General features: G+C 41.2%; 1 protein-coding gene across 2 annotated transcripts; it reads right to left on the bottom strand.

The window, feature by feature from the left end:
* Positions 1–61: 61 nt before the first annotated feature.
* nr3c1 (nuclear receptor subfamily 3, group C, member 1 (glucocorticoid receptor)) lies at positions 62–25,223 on the bottom strand. 2 transcript variants are annotated; one of them, XM_034121047.1, is made up of 9 exons: positions 24,928–25,223; positions 22,984–24,191; positions 9,726–9,886; positions 9,335–9,451; positions 8,671–8,955; positions 7,810–7,954; positions 6,664–6,794; positions 5,855–6,012; positions 62–3,991 (listed from the first exon to the last, which is right to left on the bottom strand). In XM_034121047.1, exons 2-9 carry the CDS (start codon positions 24,189–24,191, stop codon positions 3,839–3,841), a joined length of 2,358 nt encoding a protein of 785 aa, XP_033976938.1. In that variant the 5' UTR covers positions 24,928–25,223; the 3' UTR covers positions 62–3,838. The 2 variants fall into 2 exon arrangements, with proteins under 2 accessions (XP_033976938.1, XP_033976939.1); XM_034121048.1 differs by having other exon boundaries at positions 9,732–9,886.

Below are 25,223 nucleotides of genomic sequence, written 5' to 3'. Positions count from 1 at the left end.
CGTTACAGAGTATGATTCAGTGGATGTATAGGCTTGTATAGAGAAGCACCACACACAGACGTACAGTTTGACCTTTAATCAATGGAGGAAAAGATCAACAGGAGACACACTACAGGAGAAATAATACAGAGGGGTTGGTATAGAAAAACTATTATTTGGAGACAAATACACCACGTTTTCTTTACAATGGATTATATGTACATATTCAAATTTTTAAGCAAAACAAAGTTTATTTTTAGAGAAAGCATATACCAGTGAAACATGATCGGCCCTTGATATTTCAGAAATGTCTGCATATGCTTTATACAAAATAGATTTTCAAACAATATTTGGGTAGTGCAAATTTCTTTTTTTAGATTCACGCTGGTTGATTACTTTCACAAACAGTTTGTGTGAAAAGACTGAATCCTATCCTATTCACAGTATTACACAATTTGACCAAAGCTGTCACGTAAGAGTAAAAAGATGTGTGTTTAAAAAAAACAAACAACGAACTGTACATTTGTTTTCTAGTAGCTACATAGTTTAAACCGACACGTGTTGAGTTTGTCTGTGTTTGCTTTGGTCACCTTGTAGTCAAACAAAAAATAGGCTTTGTGTTCAGTCCGTGTAGACTTATTATTGACAAAGTGTATTATTTCCTGAAAATCTGACCTGCAGAGATATTGTTAAATGTGAATCTCCTGTATGCAAATAGCTTATACTGGAAAAAAAAGAGGAAGTGACCATATTTTTTGTAATGTGACCATGACAGATGAGCTGTCATTTCTATTGCATATTCAGTTGTCCTCCTCAGAAATGTACTAAAAAGTAAATAAGAATACATTTTTGAGCTATGAGGCAAGTGTGCGATATACATTAGTATATATAATCCTGTTAAAATGAGCAGCAGCAGAGTTTTGGATTCACTGAATGTGAAAGTAACCCATGAGTAATCACTATGCAGTTAATGAACATGGTTTTGAATAAACATCTGAAAGAACAACTTGTATATTATTCTGAGGCGAAGTATGAAAGAGACGGTGGCAGCACCTTCTTAAAACGTTTGTAATCCTGACAAAAAAAATACACACCCTAAATCACAGAAGCAGAAACATTTTGGGATGCAGACAGACTCTTTTTGGTTCTTAAAGTCAGGACATAAAACATGGACAACCACGCACTGTGTGAATCATTTCAACAACCTGAGCATGGGAAGCGGTTCAACATTTATAATGACTGCTTTCTTGTTTGTTGTTGGGATAATCTAGCAACAGCAAAAACTATTTGACATTTTCCATTCTTAAATGAGCACTCTGTAGTCGCTTACTTGACCTATTTATCCAATTATTTTAAACTGACAGGGCGTCATCTTTAATCCGTCAAGAGCATTTTGTTTATATTTAAAATAAATCCCCTTTAGGGTCAACATTCATGTCAAAACCTGGATTATTTCTGTGCTTTAAACACATAACATGACAAACTGATCTGATTAAAATGGGTTAAAACTCCCACTCACTTACACAACACACAAAGAAAGGGATAATGACAGACCTACGGTATTCTGTGTGATGGCAAAACACATCTGTGAGTGCCTTGTGTTACAAACAAAAAGTAATCGCTCATTAATGACGACCTCAATCACAGAAGCTCATACATTTCAAACTTAAGCATAAGCTTCAATACTGGGACTCGCTTCCTGCTTTTGATGCAAACACTGACCAACTTCCAGCATCACTTAAAAGACAGACAAGACAGGAGTTTGGCACTGAAAAAGTTCCCAGAGAATAAAAAGGATCAATCCTGCCAGCCCCCCGGTCAGTGACGCTACACTTTCACTGGGACACGACTCTATGAGGTGACTGAGGCTTAGTGCTTTCAAACATGGGGGCTCCACTGGCTAACAGACAGACAGGTAAACATGTAGATGTTCTAGAGACACACAGACATTAACACAAGGTGCCTACAGGGCGTTAGAAGAGCAGAAGGCTTAAACAAGAGGGGTCAAAGGTCAAGGAGGTTCACAGGGTGATGAATCTGCCACCGCCTGATCCATAAAGCGGCCTGGCACACAAGACCGTTTAAAGGAATAGTTCAGCATTTGCTCTTTTTCACTTTATCACAGGTAAGACTGACAATGTTTAATATGACGTTACAGCCAGGAGCTATTTAGCTTAGCATAAAAACTGGAAACAGCTAGCGTGGGTTCGTCTAAAAATACGCAACCATGTATACACATATTATATTGTTTGGTAAATCAATACAAAAACTAAAATATTTTTATGTTTTTGATGGCGGTTAAGTGTCCGACCATCTTCTTTAGACCGAGCAAGGCCAGTGGTTTATTCACTTCCAGTCTTTATGCTAAGCTAAGCTAACTGGCGTCTGACTCCAGCAACATATTTACAACATTAATCTCCTCTACAATAAATCAAATTAATGCTTTTCAACTAATGTCAAACTATTCCTTTCACAAAATAGCAAAGCAACAATGCAAAGGCTTTTAATAATTAAATATCCAAAGTCAGATGCTCATTGCAAGCGTGGATATACTGTCGCAGAAGGATCATCAGTGGCAGAAATATGACTGCAGGTTGGTCAGTTAAAAAAAACTATAAAAAGACGTTTAAAAATGAAGGACGGCTATTTCCCAACCAGTTTAAGCAACATTAGAACCACAGAAATTAGTTTGCTGATTAATAAAAAATGACATAATCTTGCAAACACAATAAAACACGCCCTCTCTTCTCTGATTGATAGACGCACGCAAGTATCTAACACATTCCATAATTAGACTTCTGGGGCACGAGGGGGGGCTAACATAAATATGAAAGCCGGCTATTTCCTATAGAAAAAGTTGTATAACTTCCATCTAAAGTTATATAGTAAAGACTGATTCAGCAGAACAGTCTTTCTTCACAGTCTTTTAAAGCCTTAAGCTGGGTGCAAAGTGCTCAAAACACAGTTAAGGAGTTGAGTGTGCGGCAGAAGGAAGCAGGCTTCGAATATTATTTCTTAAAGATAAGGATCATTTCTACACACGGAGGATGGGCCAAGCAGCCACTTCTTAAGATAAACACAGCCGTTTAATAAAAAAGGAAACCGCATGTAACATAACAAGTACAATCAGCATACGATGAAGGTATGCCATGGTGGGCTGAGCAGGAAGAAGAAATGGCTAGGATGATATATGAAGCAAAAAGGCACATATTATTTCCCTTTTGTAAAGACGTGTGTAAACCTGGAGGAGGTCGGGCCTGTGGGAGGAATCGTCTAACAACAATCCAACAGATTGTTTCTTATGTCCAAGGTATCAATAAAAGCAATGCTTTTTCAGAGTTTCTCCTCATGACTGATAAACATTGTGTTACTGACTCCTCTAACAACTAAGAGAGGAGCTCACAGTCTAAAAGCCTACGTAAGAGCATGTTATTAATTAAGCTTTGCCCCTTCCAGGTAACAACGATCTGGAAAATTGTATAAACGGTTACAATTTGAAAATGTAGAAAATACTATCAGAACCTGTACATAGATATTTATTTGATCTATGGTTCTGTTTGACGGTATGAAACCTGAGACGACATGGATGTAACCCCTTATCTCTTTGTGAGTATCCTTATCTCCTCACATTCCTTTCTCTAAACACACCTCTCTGGTTTCTACTCTCTCTGCACAAAGTTGCATACTCCCTCCCACAGACATCATTCACTCCTCGCCTTGGATCCTCGGTCCGTACATCGTCGCTCTTCAGGGTGGGGGGTTGGGGGGTTGGGATCGGTGAGGAGGTGATGTGGAAGGGGGGGGGGGGGGGGGGAGGGGTTTAAGGCATTGTGTCTGTCACGGGGCATCTCCTCTTCAATCATCTTTGATGGAAGAGGAGAGGTTTGACGCTCCCGGCCTTGAATTTTGGTAGCTGGTTGCTGATGATCTCGGCGAGCATCTCCGGGAACTCCACGCTCAGGGATTTATTCACAAAGGTGTAGAAGCAGAAGCTCAGCAGCCCACCCACCATCTGCAGACACACACACAGAGGAGGGGAAGGGGTTGGAGGATTCACACAAAGACACATTCAGCGTTTGGCATTGAGAAAAAAAGGGATTTTGATATTGGCATTCAATAGATCTGATCTCTTCCTCGATAGATGGTGCATACTAAATACAACCATCATCTAGAGCAGGGGTTCCCAAACTTTTCAGCCCGCGACCCCCAAAATAACTGTGCCAGAGACTGGCGACCCCCCGCCACGTGAATTGTCAATGGGGGGGGGGGGGGGGGGAGGAGACATTCTACAGATGGCCAGTCCGCCCCTGAAAAATGTCTATGCACACGTTATTATTAATAATAGTAATACAAATAACAGTGTTTCCCACACATCGACATACAAACCCCACAGATCCTCAGCTCCGGTGTGTCTCACTCATTAAGGCGAGACACTGGTCAATTTTGATATGTTGTGCTATTTTGATTCCATAACATATTTTCTTTCAGGCTTTTGGAAGGAAAATGTACAAAATACACATTTAGGTGTTTATTTTACTATAGTTTGTCTATTTGCGTCTGTAGATTTATCCTAAATTCACCAAAAAATAGCATTCCAACGTAACATTCCAAGTACCGCGACCGCTGTTTGCACCATGTAATCAGAGGTATCGTTCGAAAGCTCCGTCTCTCCTGCACAATCTCATCGGATCCAAATATGGTCATTTCCTTTGTATCAGCAACCAATCGTGAAAGTACAAAGGGGTCTTAAACCAAAAAACGAAATCTCATTGGCTGGTGTCAATTTCTGACAATGTGATTCGTTCAGATGCGTCACGTGGTGTGCTAAAAAACTTCCTGGTTTAGCTTTTAGCTAGAAATTTTAATCTCAAAATGGCAAAAGAACAGCGAAAAAAACGTTCACAGTGAAGACGACAACAATTGTCACTTGCACGAAGCAATGTTAGACAAAAAACAAATGATCCCGAACTCGAAATACCTTCATGGAGTGCGTCGAGGCGCAAGCTGTCATCCAAAGGGTTTAGGTAGCGCCTCACAGCAATCTTTAAAGGTCGTTTTCGTGAGAAATGTCAGAGCTGTTTTCAGCTTTTTTTCAGTATTTTCTGACTTATGGAGTGATAAAAAGAGATATCCAAAATCCCTTCTGTAAAAACTTTAGATTCTAATATGACTACAAAATGAAACAAGAATTTCGAACCTGACTTTATCCAATGTTCAGAATTGTGTTCCTGAAAGTATTAAAATATGCGCATATTTAATGAGACTATGACTCATTTGCATGGGGGGGGGTGAGGTGCCCCTACAAATACAATGAAATTATGTGGGAAACACTGGAAAATAATCAGGGGTTCACTTTGGGAACCCCTGATCTAGAGCAGTGGTATAAATCACCCTTAATACAAATGCATTTCAACCTCTACATTTACACTAATATTGTCAGTGAAGAATAATAATATTAAGACTTCTAGCAGCTCAACATCTTTTATTAAGACTAGAGCTTGTAATGAGACACTTGAGCTTGTCTTTCATAAGCTTTGATAGTTCTGGGGGCAGGACAGCAGGCTTATGAACATTTATTTTAAAATGTTTTTAAGTGTGGAAATATATTGCAATCCCTAATCTTTCTACGTACCCCCGGTTGGGAACCACTGATCTAAAGCCTTTTATAAATCAGAGTAACATTCAAACTTTGTGTATAAATAAAGGACAGAGATCCTTGACTTACAGATACTGCAAGTCAAGGTAACTTCGAACCATGTAAATGATTCAAACTAACAGAAACGAATCGATCACAGACGGTGAATCACTGTTCAATGATTAAAAACATGATAACATGGCTTCCTGATGTCAAAGGATGTGCTTTTGCCCCCTGTACCTCGTGCATGGAGTCGAGCAGCTTGGTGAGCTGGTAGAACCGCTGCCAGTTCTGGCTGGAGTTCTCCTCGCGCTTCACGATGGCTTTCCCCAGCTCCTTAATGTACGACATCCGAATATCGTCGAACACCGCCTGGCTCTTCAAGCCGTCCTTTGGCACTGCGGCAGAGAGAGGGGGAAACTAAAAGGTCAACATCTGGGACACAGATAAGGATAATGTTCAGTAAATTGCAGAGGAGGAGGGACATTCTTCAAACTTTAAGTGATCACGTCGGAGCAGTGAAGGGCGGCAAAGGGCAGCTGATTAAAATACATCGGGTCATTTTCACGCTGCACTCCCAGTGATATTCAGCAGCAGCACAGAGCGCTTACAGCTGCCAGAACAAAAGCACCCTCAGGACGGCTGTGTTCACTTTCAGCGGGGCTAATTATCGTTAAATTGGTTTTTAATCTCTTTAATTATTGAGTTTTTGTTTACATCTTTAATTTCCCTGCTCTAGATTACCTTAGAGATAACACGAGGAGCAGTTGTGTATTCGTGGTGAAATTAGGTGTGTGTTTTGGTATATCAGAGCGAGCCCTGAGAAGATTCTTCTTTACGATAACTGCACGTCAGTCAGTGAGTTGTAAAAGACTAATGTTTGTCCTGTGCATACATCAACGTCTTCCAGCTATGGAGACAGTATTAGATTGGAGTAATACGTTTTATAATGATTGAATTAACACAGTTCATTCTGTACTATTTATATTCTATTTTATTTGTATTTACTTGCACTATTTTATCTATTTTATTGTGTTGAAAAGTCGTACCTGTGCTGAGCAGCAGCAGCACCTTCATGCACAAATACTCGTCGTGGGAAACCTGCAGCCGGACAAACTCGCTGGAGATCTTCAGCATCTGCTCGCACTGGTCGGCCATGTAAGGCAGCTTCATCCGGTCCCTGGTGGAATTCAGAGAGAAACGGTTAAGCAGCTCCTCGAGTCACAGTTGATGTATAACGGCTGTGCGGTCTCAATCTGGGAGATGAAGCAGCTCTTTGTAGATTAAACGTTCAAGGTCTGCCTCCAAACAATTTGTGCATCCTATTTGAAATAATTCTTCCAGAAGGTTGAGAATGCACATTTCAGATGAGCAAGCGTCTTCTCAGTGATGAAGTAATGTTGTGGGTGAAAGTGGGGACAAACGGAAAAAACAATTCTTGAGATGTATGCTTAGGGGTTTCGGTCCTTTGTTGAAGTGAACAGAGAGTTCATTCGATTCATGACAAAACACAGGGGGCAGATTCATTCATCGCAGATTATTCATCCAACCACTTGGAAATGAAATTTGCAAAAGACTTTCACCGATGTGAGAGAGATTGTTTCATAGGCTGCCATAATGAAATGCAAAAAAAACAATCAAAACAGGATGAATTTAGTTTAGGGCTGGCGGACGAATAGAAAACACTTCATGTTCAGATATTAATTATGTTCGTATTATCTTTCTGCTTGTGATTTTGTAAAAAAAAAAAAAGGGAACAAATCAAAAGGCCTATTACAGCCCTGAGCGTGGTGGCTAGGCCGGCTGCTCACTGCACTCAGAGCGCTGTTTACAGACGAGTCATCAGCTCTATAAGAGGGATGAAACACTGATTACTGACGACAGCTGACAGGCACGCTTTGATTCTGAGGAGGGACGACACAGAGCAGAGAGCTGCACTGATATACATCAGCAAACACATGTATGCGTTTGCTGAATGAGGGAAAAATAACAATTCTAGCCTGGAAAATATCAGTGAGATTTAAATGAGGGGCAAAAAGAAAAAACCCATTCACCGGGCCAGGGATATGCATTTCCTAAATGATACTCTTAATAATCGTAAAATACAAAATACTGCCATATTTGATCTGGAGGATTTAAAAAAGGTATTACTGTGGTACTATTTTTGCATCAAAATAAGGTTTATTGATACGTACTCGTTGATGACGAGGTCTGGGGCGAAGCACAGCATGTTGCCGTTGCATTGCTGGTAGGATCTCCAGCCCAGGCCGAAGGACATGAGGAAGAGCCAGGAGCACTGAAGAAGAGTCATCTGGTCGTCCAGGTGCAGGTTCCTGAAGCCTGAAGGGACATGAAAACCATCATGAAAACACAGTCTTATTGTCTGAGAGGGTGTGGTGGTGAAAGTGGCAGAGTAAAAGATTTGGATGTGATCTCCAAATGCCATCTTTTAGCAGGTGATACTTTGTACAAATGATCACATATCTTGTGCAAAAGCAAGATCTAGAATACAATTAACCCATTTAAACAACAAATGATGTATTAGAGCCTTAATCTGACTCCAATCTGTTTACCAAATGTGCCTACGTGTCAAATTAGTTCCAGATGAAGCAGATCCAGATGTAGAGCAAGTGTTTGTTTACAAAATCGAGGCAGATGAGATGACACCTGTTTTGAACTCCACCCATACATTTCAACATCTCTAGTTTTAAGCCAACATGCTTCCAACGTGCAACGTAAAGAAATGATGGGCCTGATATAGCAAAGAATGGGGACAGCAGCACACACCATAAACTTGTCTCTGTGCAGTCTTGACTTTTTATCAATGTTTGAGATATCAAGTGCAAAACTTAAAGACAAGAGTTTACATGTGTATGCCATTACAGGGAGAGAGGACTAAGTGCAACGAGGCAAATCTGTTTTCTTTTGAAACTTATTGCAACTGTAGATTAACTTCAACGTGTCACAGCCTTTGCAAATCATCAATATGAATGATTTAATCTAAATATACTGTACATCTCTACAGTCTAGTCTACACTCGTACTGGCACCACTCACCTGGCAGAGCCTTGGCCCACTTGACGGCAGAGATGACCTGCCGGCCCCCCAGCCTGTTGAGGGTGGTCATGAGGCGGGTGGAGGTGTCGGGCAGGGTGCTGTCGTAGCCGGCGAAGATGGTGTCCGGCTCGATGGCCTTCAGCAGGGACAGCATGGTGGGGACAAGTTGAGGCATGGACTTCACGGGTAAGAGGGAACGAGTCTCGATTGGAGGAGAGGTATTGAGCTCGGGAGGGTTGCTCGGCTGGGCGCCCTTTAAGCGGTTTAGCTTCTTGGTTTTTCGCGCTGCAGGGGAGAAACGGAGACGAATATGCAATGAAGAGATAAGTTGAATAAAGAAAAAAGGTGAAGACAGGCGGTACACAGTGTGGCGGTATCTGTGTGGCTCAAATTCAAAAGTTGTATTGTCATATGCACAAAGCTACAGTGGAGAAATGGCAATGAAGTTCTTCTGAGCCGAGCTCCTCCAACAATATATAATAAAATAAAAAAGTAGTGCAAAAAGTCTATATACATGTCAATAGAATATGGGATATGTACAAGAACAGAATATGACATTAAATAATGTAAATTAAGACAAAATTCAATACGGTTTATTGCCTGATAACCATTTATATAAATGAGTATATTGCAAGAGGACAACAGGAATGTTTATCGTGTGTACCTTCCAGGTTCATGCCAGCCATCAGACACTTGCGGAAGCGGCAGGCGGGGCAGTTCTTCCTCCTGATCTTGTCGATGATGCAGTCGTTCCTCCCAGCACACAGGTAATTATGCTGCCCTGAGGAGCGCGGGGGAGGAAAGATTCATCTGTTATTTACCTTCACTGCTGTGGCAAACACTCCAGGGGGGGGAAACTAATTAGCTTTATCACAGTGCTTCACTTTGTAATGATCATAATGACTCCCAGCATTTGAACAAGCTTATGTGAAACAGGTAAGTGATGAATGCGTTTATCAGCGGCGATGAATAAATCAGTGAGGATATGATGATGTGTTTGTCAGAATCACAATACCTTTATTAGGCCCAAAGAGGGGAAATTTAGGAAAATTCACCTTTACCTTCCACTGCTCTCTTGAAGAACACCTTGCAGCTGCCACAGGTGAGGACACCGTAGTGGCAGCCTGAGGCCTCGTCAGAGCACACCAGGCAGATCTTATGAGTCCCACTTTTTGTCGAGGACTGTGCAGGGACAATGTCCTGTCTGGAGGTAGAACTGGAGAAAGAGGGAGGAGACAGAGCAGACACATGTAAGGGATATTCATTCTCTCTCAAAGGTTCCCCTAGGAGCTTTTGGCCTCTAGAAGTACTACGGAGTTGTTTTCTTATTGAGTGGGTCCCTATCTTGTTTGTCTTGTGCTCATGTTCTCATTCGCTCTCACGTGTAGGTGCTTCCTGCCAACAGTTTCACACTATTATACTGATCTGCAGGTGGTGGTCATGGCAAGACATGCAGCAATGCTCTGGCAAACACAAGACAGAATGAAACTGCTCGCTAGTAAACATGGAGGTTAATAATGAAACGTTTAAACTTTAAGGAAAGGTTTTATGAGGAGAAAATGTTAAAAGAATGTGAAGGATTGCTCCACAAAAACTGTTTTTAATTAGTACATTTTACTCAGAAAAGGTTTTACTAGGAAAACAAAACAATGACTTTTACTGTCTTTGAAAAAGTGTTGCTAAAAGTTGTTTAAATGATCTTAAGTATCACAAAATAGCTGCACAGAGAGCCTATACCTACTCCTGATGTATTGCTCTCAGCTTGGAGGGTTTGGCTGTAGTTTAAAGTTGAATAAATAAAATATACGCTAACACTATACACTCCCATCACACTCAATGTGTTCCTTGTGCCTGTTTTTCCTCAACTCTGCCTTCCTTCCCAACATGGAGTGAAGAAAAACATTTAGTCCCATTGTGCCCGTTTGGGCCTGAAGCTTAAATTATCAGACTGTGTGGTCACATCCTAAATTCAGCGGTTGTCATGAAATAGCCCTTCTTCCTTTGACTGAACCACAAACGTTTCCAGGCCCAGTCAACAGTGGTTAGATGCACTTTCCCCAAACCACCACTAGAGGACGTCAGGATTTGCAGCATCCATGCCAGAGGTCCACACCCCCTTTCTAACTCAGTGGTCAAAGCAACAACAACAATGTCCACACTGAGAGGGTATTGAGTCTTGCAACTACTGTGTCTGTCTGTCCATGTGTCCAAAAGGCTGAGTGCAAAGACAACAAACGTATTGTCTGGTTCTGTAAGGGCTGCTCTCTGTACTCTAACACACTTACACATGCAGAAGTTCACTCTGAGTTATACAACATGCGGGTGTTGGCATGAAAGCAGGCCAGGCCCCAGCAGTCAGTGGGTGAAGCAGGATGGGACAACCCAAGTAAGCTTTCAAGTCAAGGCATCAAGTGCTGAAGTATTAAGCAGCCAGATTTTAAAAAACTATCAGTGAGACCACAGAGGAGGCTGTCTAACCACGAGAGGGCTGAGAGCTTTCTGAGCACTCCTGGAAACACACTATGGTCAATAAGTCTGTCCATTATCACTTGGATTCAATAGTGTGCTGACTACTGAGCCTTTATAGTGTATTGCACTCTGCATTGTTTCATCCGGAAATGTAAAACTCCAAATCCCTGTAGTTTCGCTGTATTTGTGAAGGAGGGGGGGGTAACACTAGTAGGTGGGGGGCTCACCGAACAGCTCCACTCTGCTCCAGCTGTGAGAGGTGAAACAGGGGGCAGATTTAATTGAGAACACACAGCTGCTAATCCATACAAATCCACCAAGCCAGCATTTTAAATACGTCCGACTGCCTGCTTTTTAAATCAATGCCCCTGCCTGGCGCCCACGTTATTATTATTTTATTTTGTCATTGTCCTGGATCTTTCATTCATATTTACGGTCAGTCACATTATCATTTTTGTGGTTAGGATTATCTCTGTTTTTTCTTTTTGTCCCAACATGTATTGCACATCTGTCTGTCCTGGGAGATGGATCCCTCCTCTGTTGCTCCCCGGAGGTTTCTTCCACTTATTCCCCATTAACTGTGGGGTTTCTTTGGGAGTCGTCCTTGTCCACTGCGAGGGTCTGAGGACAGCGGGTGTCGTTTGCAGTCCACACTAGGGCTGTGCAATTAATCGTATTTTAATCGCAATTACGATTTTGGCCTGCCACAATTACGAAAACAACATAATCGGAAAAAACGATTATTTTACTTTGCTAGGTTGTGACAGTGCACTGCAACATATTTGATCTAATTTATTTGTATTAATCATATTTATATATGTTTAGTAGCTTGTTGAAGTGCGCTCCAAAATATTTGTTGATCTTGTTTATTGGTATTTATTATTATTTGATATTATTTATTTAAAAAATGTAAATGTATAATTTATTTAATTATTTTTGTATTGGTTTTTCAGTTGAATTATACGCTCAGGGAAATCAACAGTTAAAAAGATACTGTTCAAATTATTATTTGTATTTGTTTAAAAGTTCAATAAATGGATGTTTTCAAAGTCAATGAATAATCGTATTTAATAATCGTGATATCAATTATTGACCAAAATAATCGTGATTATGATTTTTGCCATAATCGCACAGCCCTAGTCCACACTGTAAAGCCCCCTGACAAATGTGTACCTCATGATATTGAGCTTTATAAATAATAAGAATACATTTGATTGACTGATCTATTATTTGTATTTATATCACGTTATGCAAAGACCTAACCAAATGTTTTGAAGAAGATTTAATATGAGCCAAGATGTATCCCACAGAAGCACTGAACAATGCATGGTGTTTGCTCAATTTATCCTTGTTTGAATTGGACAACCTGAGGTGAAGGAACATTATACATATTTATAGCTAGCTACAATGATGATCACAGAACTGTTTTTAAGACTTGGAAATGGGATTAATCATTCTCACTAGAAGAAACAATGGCCCAACCTACTCGATTATAGACAGAAGCCACATTAATCATTCATTCGCAAAAGTGGAACTAGGGAACATAAGATTAACAATCACATATCCCAATCCAATACATTAAAGATTAACCTACTATTTTTTTGTTGCCTCATCATATATCAATATTACAGCAATACAAAGGTTTTGTTGATATCCCCAGAGAATTATAATGATAAGAGTATGCACCAAGGTATCTTAAATTGATGGGTAAAGTTGCACCACGTTATGCACGATTACCAATCACAAGTGAAATTCAATTTCAACACTTTTTGTTCTGGACAGTGCTCAATTCTTTAGAATATTATCAAGGACGGCACAATATAACGTTTTTTTAATTGTCAATGTGTAAACCTGTGCAATAAACACATCACAAATGAGGGCAATATATGACTCAGGTTTCAAAACTGCACTTCAACATCTTTATATCCTATTGATTGTCATTGACAAATGTCTTCTCTTCCGGTGTAATTGATAACACCGTTGCTGCCACGAGTTAATGACCTGGTGGGAAAATGTCCTCAGTATAGGAGGGTTAGGGGCACGTGCAGAACATACGCAGGCCAGAAACATGACTCCCAATAAATGTCTTGTATGTGGAACATGTAAGTAGGCGACTGTTTGGAACAAGTTTGCCATAACAACTTTATAGGATGATAATGTCAATGTTGTGTTAACAGCTTGATCTACTGCCCTCGAGTTGCAATTAAATGCAATTCAAGATCAGTTATAGGAGCACAGCTCACAAGAATGCTTTATTGTAGTGAATGTGTTTTGACAAGCTCTCATAAGAGGTATTGTTTTTCACAGTTTACATTTACTTCCTACAAATTATTTTTCCCCCTTCAAGCAGCATGGGTGAATACCTGCTGTTCGGATCCCAGCCAGGGTCATACGATATATATACACAACTCATACAAAAGCTGTGTCTCTCCAATGATGTCATCAGCATGCTATTGGTCTCACACACACATCTATGTGGGGTTTCCTGAATGCACAGCCTTTAGAGCACATGCACTTAAAGAATATGAACACACAAACAAAAGCCATTTTAAAGCTCCAACAGAGGCTGTTGTAAAACCCACAAGTGGGAGGGGGGAGGTGAATGTGTCCAGCGTGATGATGATGAAGTCACAGGGTATGTGTGTGTTTGGGGCGGGGCAACCAGTGTGGCCATTACTGGCCCACCAGTGTGTCCATTACTGGCCCACCAGTGCCAGCAGCGCAGCTTTACTAGACAGCTGTAGGCTACTGGTTCAAATCCAATTACTGCAGCAGCTACACAACACCAGAGTAATCCTGACGTGACGTCGCTGCTTTTCAGTGTTTTCTCTAAACTCAATTTGGAATCAGTTAACATTCAACTAAGCCATAGAACAAGTTACAAATCTGTTTCTGTCAGATGTAAACCAATCAATGCTGCAGCACAGCAGTGTGAGGAGACCACATTTCCTCTTTCTGAAACCATCTGTTGAAGAGAGTGTTTGCAGTCGACAGGAAGTTCTCGCATTCCCTCAGAGTTAACTATCGGTCAGAGCAGAACCACAGCACAGAGGCAGAGACACCCAGAGATGGGCCTCGACTTCAACTAGAGCAGTGCTAAGAAAGATAACTGCTAGCGTCGGGAGCAGTGTGATGAATCAGTCTGGGTTTTAATGAGGCAAGCCACTTCACGCACTTACGATAATGCCCGTGGCCCAGTGCCCTGCTTAACTATTCATAATCCCCTTTTAGCCGTAAGTGTCACGAGTAGCCGGGTAGACCCCTTCTCCAAATCTCTCAGCATCTTTTTCTATTTGGACAAAATGTGGTTGTTTTGAGGCGAGGTAGATAATGTTGTGCTTGTGTGTTTTCCACACAATGGTTTAATTCATCCAGCTCAAACTACTTCAGGCCCAGAAACGTTTAATGAGTCATCTTAGAAAAAAATGAACAAAAGCTTTGTCAAGCCGGTTGTCTCTATCTCTCTCACGTGAGGTCAAGCTCCAAATCTAAACTTGAAACAATAGAATAAGGATCTTTCCGGGTGTTTGCATGCATAAAACCTGATTTCCATGATACTGTTAAGATTATTTCTGTAAGTGATAAGGATAAAACTATTTTGCAAAGTTTGCACAACAGTATATTGTTTGCACCGCAAACATCTCATCTTTATCATTACTCCGTGAGCGTGCCGAGCAGAAGGAAGTGCTCCTTGCCCGAGGTAAGGGCCACCAAAATAGAAAAGGGAACTGCTCTGCAGGCTCGGAATCATTCTTGCATGCAGCACAACAAGGCAGCTCTCTGAGGGGGTGGATTGGGTTTGTTTAGTCAAAGACTGGGCTGGACCCCTCTAAAATATCGGTCTCAAGTGCCCTCTAATAAAAATAGACTTTATAGGGGCTTGACATTAGTGCAACGCATTCACTAAACATAAGCCATGCTGCCTCAGAAAATGAAATCAATGAAGCTATAGTCCCCTTTGGAGCCGTTTTACTTTGACTTTAAGTGTTCTTATAGCCATTCTTGAAACAAGTCATTACATAGGCATGCTTACATGCGACACATTGAATGACCCCTCAGTGTCCCTGCCTGCAAAGAGCCATTGTCTTCTCCTCCATGCTGTATTGACAAACCCTCCTCAATAACAGCTACAATGTGTTGCCAAGTGCAGCAACAACTGTTTGGCTACATCAGAGGTGAAGACTGAACCTGGCAGAGCAGAAGTAAATACCCCCCAAGGATCTAACTTTCCATATTAGTTTCCATAATAGGAGCCTTCAGTGGCTGTGTGTAGGTGGGAGGGGGCTTTCTGGTCTTTAAATGAATTGGAGTCTTGCTGCTGCCACTGTGTGCATAACCATAAAACCTATAGCTGGATACCACTGAATGTGGGAGGAACCCGCTCCTAAAGTTTGGCTTTGCTGACTCTGCAACTGCACACAACAGTAAGAAGAGGAAGAAGGGCACACAAACAACTCACAGACTTAGCTACATCCTCTTAACCTCAATATGGGGACTTTCTGTAAGCCTATTCAGTTCACAACAAAAACTAAAACAGAGGAATCTGCGGTTACAGGAGAATGCGGTAATAACGTGAAAGCGACTGGAATGGTTGGCATTTGATCTGGTGCGCTAACTCGGCGCCAGCTGTGGGCAGGCGGGAGGGAAAGTAGGTCAGCAAAGAGAGCACTTCACGGCAGCCCGATGTTGTCCGCCTGCCTGCCAAAGCAGTCATGATGACACACCCACATGTGCACACTCGCACATTATACACAAAGCAAACAGACAGTCCATGTCTCTGCACTTGGTTGCAGGACGCAAAGGGGGGAGAGAGAGAGCGAGAGCGAGAGAGAGAGAAATAGAGGTGAGGGGTGTGCCGGATCAACACTGTGCACTAAATAGCAACTCTGACCAAAGATTACTCTCAAAACACCGAGCCAAGATTGAGAGCTGAGACTACTAGGCATTATATATATATACATATAGCTATATATAAATGGAATACATACTCATGTATCAAACCAGGCACCAAACCACAGCTGAGACATCTGACAGCTGTGAGCTTCACTGGTTGAAGCTACGGTCCAACTTTTTCTGTAGCACAACCATGACTATATCAATCTGGCCAGTGCAATTGTTCGATAAAGCTCTGTACTATAAGCAGTGGCGCAATCACGACCTGATAAATACAAAGCTCTACTATTAAGCTTTTCACTGTCAGCAAGAAACTCACACATTCAACAGGTTGGTACAAAGTCCTGCAGGCCCCACCGCTGTCAAAAAAAGCCCTGAGGGGAGGATTCATACCGAAATGTTTTCAATAGGAGGCATTACATGAGTACAGTCAAAGAGTTTAGATAAATATATTGGGCTGTACCGAATAGTTTGAAGCTTTGTGCCCAACATTGACAATTGAATTCTAATTCAACATCTTGTATGCTGCGCAGCTATTCCTATTCTACGTCTATTGCTACTGTTGAAACCCGGTATTTCTGCAGTTTCAGATAAAGATTAATCTTCACCAATGGGGAACAGGCTAAAGTCTGGAGCAGGAAATATGGCATAAGTATTATGCTATTTGTAGAAATAGATTGCAGTGGTGGCTGCGTAGGACTATTTCCAACTTGTCTGTCCAAACATTGCCAATAACTCCAGATTGTTGCAAAATATACCACAAAATATATTTAATTAAAATAATTTAATTGTTTCTTCATTTCATATGTTTGTTGGTGTTTAGCCTTCAAAATAAATATGTTTTGACAACTGAATACATTTTCAAATGGTTGTCTACCTGAGCTTTATTCAGTGTTGACTCTGGAGTTTTACCATCTCGAAAACACTGTCGGATTTGCTCTTAAACTTTCCCGGGCACTGCTAATCTCGTCATATATGCATTATTATATTACACATATTATCAGTCAGATAATATAAGGGCTGAAACTAACAAACAATAATTCATTTCATTTTCCAATCGCTACGGTTTGGTCCTAAATCCAGTCTGCAACAATCTAAATTCCAAAATATTCAAAGGATTCAATTTAAATAGTTGCCTATTCGATTTTATCTTTCAATTAATCGATCGATTGTTTCAGTGCTGCTAAATATTCAATACAAAGAATTGGTAATGTCTTATTAATAAATAGAAAAACTGAGCTAAAGTTATGAATCCATCTCCATGAATGACTCCAGGGAAAACCCGAATGAATGTCCTTTTATTTATGTGAAAACCTGAACCATATATTACTCAAACATGCACATAAAGAGAACACTACATGCTGAAGCTACACAACACCGCTTTGTATAAACTGGAGAACAGCTCTATTCAGAGAGACGTTTTTTTTTTTACGCCTGCGAAAAACGTTCCTCCATTACTAAAGCAAATGCAGTAACCTAAAGTGTGTATTATAAAGATCTTTATTGTATATCATATGATATAAAACATTTCTTATTTTGTCGAAAAAAACCCTGAGCTACAAGATGGGGAACAGGCTAAAGTTTGGAGCAGGAAATATGGCTCATTGCATCTGACCCACAAGTTGAACTCCCCTACTCGGGCTGAGCCAATCACAGCCAGAGGAGGAAATGCCACGGTGAAAACAAAACACAAGCCAACTAAATGAGCTGTGTTATTATCTGTCAGAGGAATTATGTTTCTGCATATCTCTCTCTATTCAATGCAGGTATTTCCCTTAAGAGCAAATCAATGTTAATTAAGCATGCCACATCAAAACTAATTATCTTATGATGAGGGTGTGTTTCCCAAAATATAGACAAAGCGGCGCATTACTTAAGGTAGAGCACTCCGCATAGTGTGAGATGTTGTTGTGAGTCAGACCGTAAAGCTTAGTCAGATCGTAAAAATCTCATGCATAAAATGAAAATGTAAACTCGGGTGAACTTAGGATGTGGGAGACAACCGGTAAGGTTACGAGTCTCAGCTAGTCGGACTAATAAAAGTAGACCTGCACAGTGTGGAGCGGCAAACTGTGGGGCTACATCAGGTCAGGTACAGAGTGCCATGCGAAGTCCTCCGAGCCGCCGCAGGAAGCAGCAGCTCCGTTGCGTGAGAGGTTGGAGGATACCGTGACCTGATGAAAACAGCCTGACAACCACAGAGACACGAGAGCCCAGAGCTCAGCTAACTTCAAGCAGTAAATGTCACACAGGTTGAGGCAAACACGCACCGCCAAACAACAATCTCTTATTCAACACACACACACTTTTTTTGGGCCAATCTTTGGTTTGATCCCTGTCAGTTACTGAGAATCAGATGGGTGGAAATGTGGAGGAGAAAAATAAATGTCCCTCTGCCACACCACTGTTGGTAAAAATGTTCGAAACAGCTGCTTCACAACCGGATCCCAAAGCCACATTTACATCTAAACCTACAAAACACTACAGGGAAGAAGAGTAATAACAAAAAGACACTTTGTGGGGCGGATTCATCTGAAAAGGAACTTGCTGGAAAGAAATCACAGCAGAAATTCAGATTAAGTAAAATCACATTAACAATCAGAGTAATATGCAGCCTTTTTTCACTTTTCCCTACTATAAATCTCCCCTTTTACTGTAAAGGCCTGACCACTCTGTTAAGGCCGCAGTGAATTCAACTCTACTGTTGAATAAAGTGTCTGATCTGCCTCAAGCAAAGACAGTGCCCATCTCAGGTTTATTTTTGAGTAGGATTAATGAGAACTAGAGTGAAACGATAATAAAATAAAACAATATTTGGCTTAAAAGCAAGGCTCTAAATACTTTTCTTCTGTGTACATGCATTGTTGCAGATCACATGCATGTACCACCTTTTTTAATGCACTATTTATCTTTCTTTCTCTGCACTTAAACTGCAGCTGAAACTGAACGCAAGAAATCCAAAATTGACAGCTGCGATATTATCTTATAAAGTACAAATATGAGGAAATGTTATCTGAACTGACTTTAACTTTTCTCAAAAACTGAAGAGTAAAACAACTGAGCAAACTGATGTTGACAATTTCAGGGAAAGGAATATTTCAAAGCTTTTTTTTGCTGATTCATCCTGCACAGTATGGGGTTCTACAAGTTATTGCTGTAATGTTAAGCTTGCTTTTTCTTTTGTGGCCATTCAAAGTACCTGTACCATAACAGCCCAATGAACACGCATGAAAATCCCAGCAGCGACCGGCCTGCCCGGTTTTTAGACCCTGCTGCTGCTGAGCTCTGTTGCACTATCCGTCTTATCCGTGCACTGGCAGTGTGACGTGTACGCATCAAGATGTTATCAGTTAAAAATGTGTTTTCATTGTGTGAGAAAATGGACGTGTGGCGTGAGAGTGTGTGAAAAGTGTGTAAGAGTTGGCCACCCTGAACAGTTATATGCACTGTTGCATGTAAAGCTAGGTTACATGTACATCCAGAGTTGGGTGTAACGCGTTACTGTAATAATATTACTTTTGTCGGTAACGGAGTAGTGTAACGCGTTACTTTTATAATTCAGTAATCACACTACAGTTACTAACATTGCCCCGACACGCGTTACTTCGTTACTTTTATAAAATCAGTCATAATCACACTGACAGACAAGAGGGGTTTCCGCCGCAGGTTTATATGTACGTAATCTGCCCGACTTGCGCGTCCACATCTCCGCGTGCAGTGCTGCATAAACATGGCTGAGTCAGCGATAACTTTCGAGGGGTGGAGGTATGCCCATTATTTTGAGTTCGTCCGAAGAATAGACAGGAATGTGACGGTGAGGTGCAAACTGTGTCCAGGCCAGAAGCTGTTATCCACTGCTGCAAACACCACGTCAAACCTCAACAAACACCTGCAAAGAACACATGCTAAGGTGAAGCTAATAGCTAAGGACCCCCGAACCCAGAGTGAGGATGTTGTGAGTGCGCCACCGCCGACTCCGAAGCAGCATAAATTAGAATTTGGAGGACCGGTAACCAAAGCAGAGATGGACAGGCTTGTAGCATCCTTCATAGTAGAGGTAATGTTGCCCATTTGCACAGTGGAATCACCATCGCATCGTTCAGAGATATACTGCGCAAAATACAGATAGCAGGAGACAGAGGACAGCCATGGTCAGAGCTATCTGGATCAGTCTTATGCGACAATGAAAACTGAACTAAAGAGAACATTTTAAACTTTAGCAGTCTGCGTGATCTGCCTGCAGGGAGGGGCGGGCCGGCCCTGCGAGTAAAGTAATGAGTAAAGTAACGAGTTACTTTATGTAGAGAGTAACGAAGTAGTGTAATAGATTACTTTTTTTTAGTAACGACCCCATCTCTGTGTACATCCCAAACTTAAGTGCACTACCATGCATATGCATGTGGTATTTCGAGTCCAGACATGGAAAACTCTTGATCCACATTGCAAATGGGACATGCCATAAACACACTGATACTAAGAGAAAAAAAGACGAGATGTTTGTCTTGGATGAAGGTGGAATTCCCCTGGCTTTCAAACAGCACATCCTTTCTCCAGATCTCACTGCTTATTGCTGCAGCCACTTCCTGTCGAGTCCACACGCCTGTCTCTCACAGCAGATATGTGGGTTGAATAACTAACTAAGGGGGTGATCATGGCGTTTTTGTCTCAGGTCTATAGCCTGATTTAGAATCATCAAGCCTTGTTTCTATGGTAACCAACACCCCAAACAAAACCGGTGAGGTACAGCTTTTGTTAAAGCTTTTCATAACGTATGAAACGTCCACCCACTCATCCATCAACTGTGAGGGGATAGGAAAGTCGGAAATAAAGCAGATGTTTGTTTCCACCAAGTGTTACACAGTGACTACAAAATAAGACTTGGACACATCAAATGTGTGCTGAAATGACTGTATAATATCACTGACAGTGATGACTTCAAGAGCTTTGACTTGCATAAAACTATAAAAGGAAAAAAAATGTATCCAACAAAAGTATAATATCTCTGACTTTGACTGCATTGTCCAGATTTCCATACAGGGATAAATATTTATATTATAATATTATACGTGTTGCCTGATGATGTGTGTGTGTCTTGGCTGTTTGTCACAAATTCTAACTCCTTCATTTGTGCAAACTCATAAACAGGATAATCCTGGACTAGCGCCACAAGCTGATAACCACCTTTGTGAAAGCTGTCGTCTGGTATCACCAACGCTTCATTGGTGATTCCAGTTAAGAGAGCCTGCCTCACTTGAACACAAACAACACAAGTATGGCTGAAAAACAAAAAAATATTTTTGTAGTACCGATGAAAATGTTTGTCAACGGCATATCAAAAAGAATAATGCCAAGATGCGTTACAAATGTGTTCGATCAGTGTGTATGAAGCCCTATGTCTGCCTGACCTTTTGTTTACTACATTCAGGTGACATGAGCTGTCCAAATCCCTGTGTGCACTGCGCATTACCTCTATCTTTTGTGATCCACAGTGGACAGCTCTAAGTGCGTAGGTTCACATGACCTCTTGTGATTGGATCTCACCTAAAAAAATAATTCTTTATTTTGACAAACACCGAATGGAATGGTGTTTTTAACGATTTAGACTGCAGTGCACCTCCCTCCCTAGTCTGCCAAAATGAATATACAGAAATAGAATAATAAAATCTGCTAAAGATGTTCGATGCATTTATAAAATATGAACAGGATTCTTTACATTTTGTATAAGCTGTGGATAAAGTCAGTGTAAGTTATTCTGTTGAGTCTCCTATACGCAAAATGCTCTGAGTGAATTTAAGTATTCTCTGGCATGTAGTGATGCACTGTCTATGACTTTTATTGTAAAAGGTAAGATCAGAAGAAGTCAAGCTGTGAAGATGTGGGCGTAATAAAGATTTTTACAACTTTACACTACGAAACATATGCGGTCAAATGTCAAAATCTTGGTCGTGTACACTTGGATTTAGGGCTATCCAATTGTGATCGGATTGCACAAAACACAAATTATTACAGGGTGTAAACAGGGTTGAAGACACCTTATTTATATCACTATAACCATTTCTTAACAGGCATCGTGACAAACAAGTGAACCATAAAGTGGAATAAACATATAATCCGCAGAGAGCTTTTTTAATTAAAAAGAAGTCCAGTGAGAAGTCAGCGAGAATCAGTAAGCTAAAAGCCTCTTCAGGATGACATTTCTCAGGTTATGCCTCTAAAGGCCAGTGGATCAGAACCTGCATTTAAACGTCAGTGTTGTGTTCATGCTGAGGATAAAGAAAGACTGTCCAGTTCAATAAAACCTGTAGTATGGGGCAAAAGGAAATGTAAAAAAAAGGCCTACTTGTGCGGTTGCATCTTAATATGCTGATAGTTGTTATTTGAATTTGCTTAGGTTAATATCTCTTGCTGGTAATTTTAGTATTTCATGTATTTGATAAAAACAGGGGGAAATTTAGTTTTCATCAATTCATGTGATTGATGGCCAGTCTATATAAGTAGCTTATATAAACTTATTTATATACATACACACACACTTAAGACTTCTATAGATATCTTTTTTGCAAGTAAATCTATGATAAACCAGTGAACAAGCAATTTCCCCCTTTGCATTGAAAAACTCTTAAGCCCCTTTAAAGTCCTCCTCCATACTCATACCAGTGTTTCATCTTAGGAGCTCTTAGGAGTGGCTTGATCAGTACATTTTATTTAAACCAGAATCTCTATTTACTGTAAGGGGAAATTCTTAGAAAATGTCATAATTCTATGAACTATTTATAATAGAAAGCTTTATAAATAGTGCCCCTAGTTCAGTAAAAATTATGTGATATGTCTAGTAATGCAGGGGTGGATTAAATAAGACCTAACTGGACTCACCACATAAATGAAGTAGCTCTAGTTAGTAAGACAAAAACGAAAGGTCGGGTCAGACCACATACTGGCTACATCTCTTACCTGGAAAAGCTGATGGGGTAAGAGGAGGAGCTGGAGAATGCCTCACTGGCCCGGAGCATGGCGGAGTTGTCCCCGATATTCTGGATTCGGCTCCAGGCCCCGCCGATGGTCGTCACTGGGAGAAACAGACTGGACACCGGCTTCGGATCCTTCTGCTGCTGAGCTCCATTGCTGCTGGAGGTGGTTCCAAAGTGGTAGCTTGGTCCACTTGAAGTGCTCACCCCACAGATGGAGATGGTGTTAGATGTGGACATGGAGGCTGTGGAGGCCGAGCCACTGATTTGGCAATAACTCTGGCCTGCAGACGTCTTTTCCTGTTTGATCCCGCCTTGGGTGCAGAGCTGAATGAAGCCAGCATCTTTTTCTTTCTTTACCTTTGCAGACAAAGTGGCTGTAGGGGTTAAGGAGGACGTTGTGGATATGTTTGGGCTGGACTGACCTGGACTTGTCATATTGCTGCCATTGAGAGAAACTGAGACTGCCCCACTGCTGTTAATGCTCTCAACCAAGGCAGGCTTTATGTCTCTCTCTGAGCTAACGTCTCCAAGCAGAGTATCGGCTGCAAGAGTGGACAGGAAGGCATCATCCCCTACATAAAAATCTGAGGGGGACCCAGAGAGCTCAAAGTCTTGGAGCAGGTCCAGAGTGTTGTCTGTGAAAAATTTCTGGGTCACATCAACATCTTTTCCAATGTGATCAAAGGCATGATCAAGGTCGATGGGATCCTGATCACCTTTATCCATTGAAAAATCTTCTGTTTTCGTGTGGAAGAAATTGGGATCTGATCCTCCAATAAGTGAATCCATGCAGGATTGGTTAATATCTGCTGTTCTGGCCTGCAACTGGGGCAAACTTTCCCTAAAGTTTTGACGCCCGAACGTAGTGGAAGTCTGTGTCTGGAGAAAGTGCTGCTGGTGAAGCTTTTGGATTTTGATCAGGCCTCTGGGCTCTGGGTCTTCCAATAAGGGGCCAACAGTGGCAGTGACGGAGGCGGAGGAGAGCTCTGTTAGGTGGCTGTTGCTGAGGCCGTTAGGCACCTGACCTGGCTGCATCAACGGGGTGGATGGAAGAACGACTGAGGTGATGGACATGGCACTGTGAGGAGCCACTTTTAATAGACCTCCCTCCTCAGGGCTTTCAGTGTAGACTAACTTGCTTAAATGGTCATCTCTTCTATATGTTATCTTTTTCACTCCACCTTTATCCATCTATATATGTGTGTGGGATTGGGGTAAATAGAGAGCGTTAAGACATAGCTAAATACAGTACAAAACAATTGCATTGACACACAGTAAAGGGGGATAATTAGATGTGCTACACTGTAATGGTTTAGTTTAGTTTATTTGTTTAGTGTCGTGGACAGTCCCCATTGATCAACTGTCACAAAAAACAGTAAATGGGGCAGCTTTAGCCAACATGGCTAATTTCCAGCTGTTGTTCCGGCCAGATGGTAATACTAATAATGTTGGAAGGTTGGGCACATCCAGGGAGCAAGTACCAGACGTTAGGTCAATATTAGACAGGGGAAAGTTGACAGCATGCCCCCCTGCGCGCCCTTGATTGCTAACGCAGCTAAAGGTAGCTAACTGCGTTAGCTGTTATTCCCATTGGCTAAATGTTAACAAGAGTGCATAGTCAGTAGTGTCCACCTCATAATACGGTGTACATAAAGTAAACACACATAACAGTGGTCCTACCGATAATGACTCAACTCTAAAGTTGACTAAAGTCTAAGCTATGCTAAAGATAGCTCAATGCTAACTGTTGGCATGCTAGGTAGCAATGTGGCTAACAGCCTCATTTCGTTGACAGTTACGTTAGCCTGTTAGCCAACATAGCATTTATAAGTGCATATTCCTGTTAAGTGCGTTACATTACTGCATTTCTTTTAGACTAACACATATAACGATATCTACTCAAATCTGAACAAAAGCTCATATTTACCCTTGAAATGACTGGTTGTTGGAATGTGTCCACAGGTCGTCTGTCAACATTGTTTTGGTTGAAAGTGGCAGTCCATAAGACGCAACACTGACCCAATGTTTGTTAACGTTAGTCCTCACTGCTAGAGTTACATGGCTCGGTAAAACGACACAAACATATGAAGCTCACTGTGTTTTAAGAGTTATCAATCTTGTAGTTCGATCTAGCTGTTAATTGTCATGCAAACTGCCTCAAACTGGCTGAGCTGTGGAGAGTCGCAGCTAGCCATTAGGAAAGTAGGCGCTAACCTCCAAGAA

Source organism: Trematomus bernacchii, unplaced genomic scaffold (assembly GCF_902827165.1).
Source record: "Trematomus bernacchii unplaced genomic scaffold, fTreBer1.1, whole genome shotgun sequence".
NCBI classification, from domain to species: Eukaryota; Metazoa; Chordata; class Actinopteri; order Perciformes; family Nototheniidae; genus Trematomus; species Trematomus bernacchii.
Note: the sequence above shows the minus strand (reverse complement) of the source record. Positions and strands in the feature narration are given on the sequence as shown.

Excerpts from the sequence above, each read along its gene's own strand:
- nr3c1 (XM_034121047.1), bottom strand. The coding sequence starts at position 24,191 with ATGGATAAAGGTGGAGTGAAAAAGATAACATATAGAAGAGATGACCAT. Across the intron at positions 9,452-9,725 it reads GAGAGCAGTGGAAGGTAAAG|GGCAGCATAATTACCTGTGT; the intron begins GTGAATTTTCCT and ends CGCGCTCCTCAG. Across the intron at positions 7,955-8,670 it reads GTGGGCCAAGGCTCTGCCAG|GCTTCAGGAACCTGCACCTG; the intron begins GTGAGTGGTGCC and ends ATGTCCCTTCAG.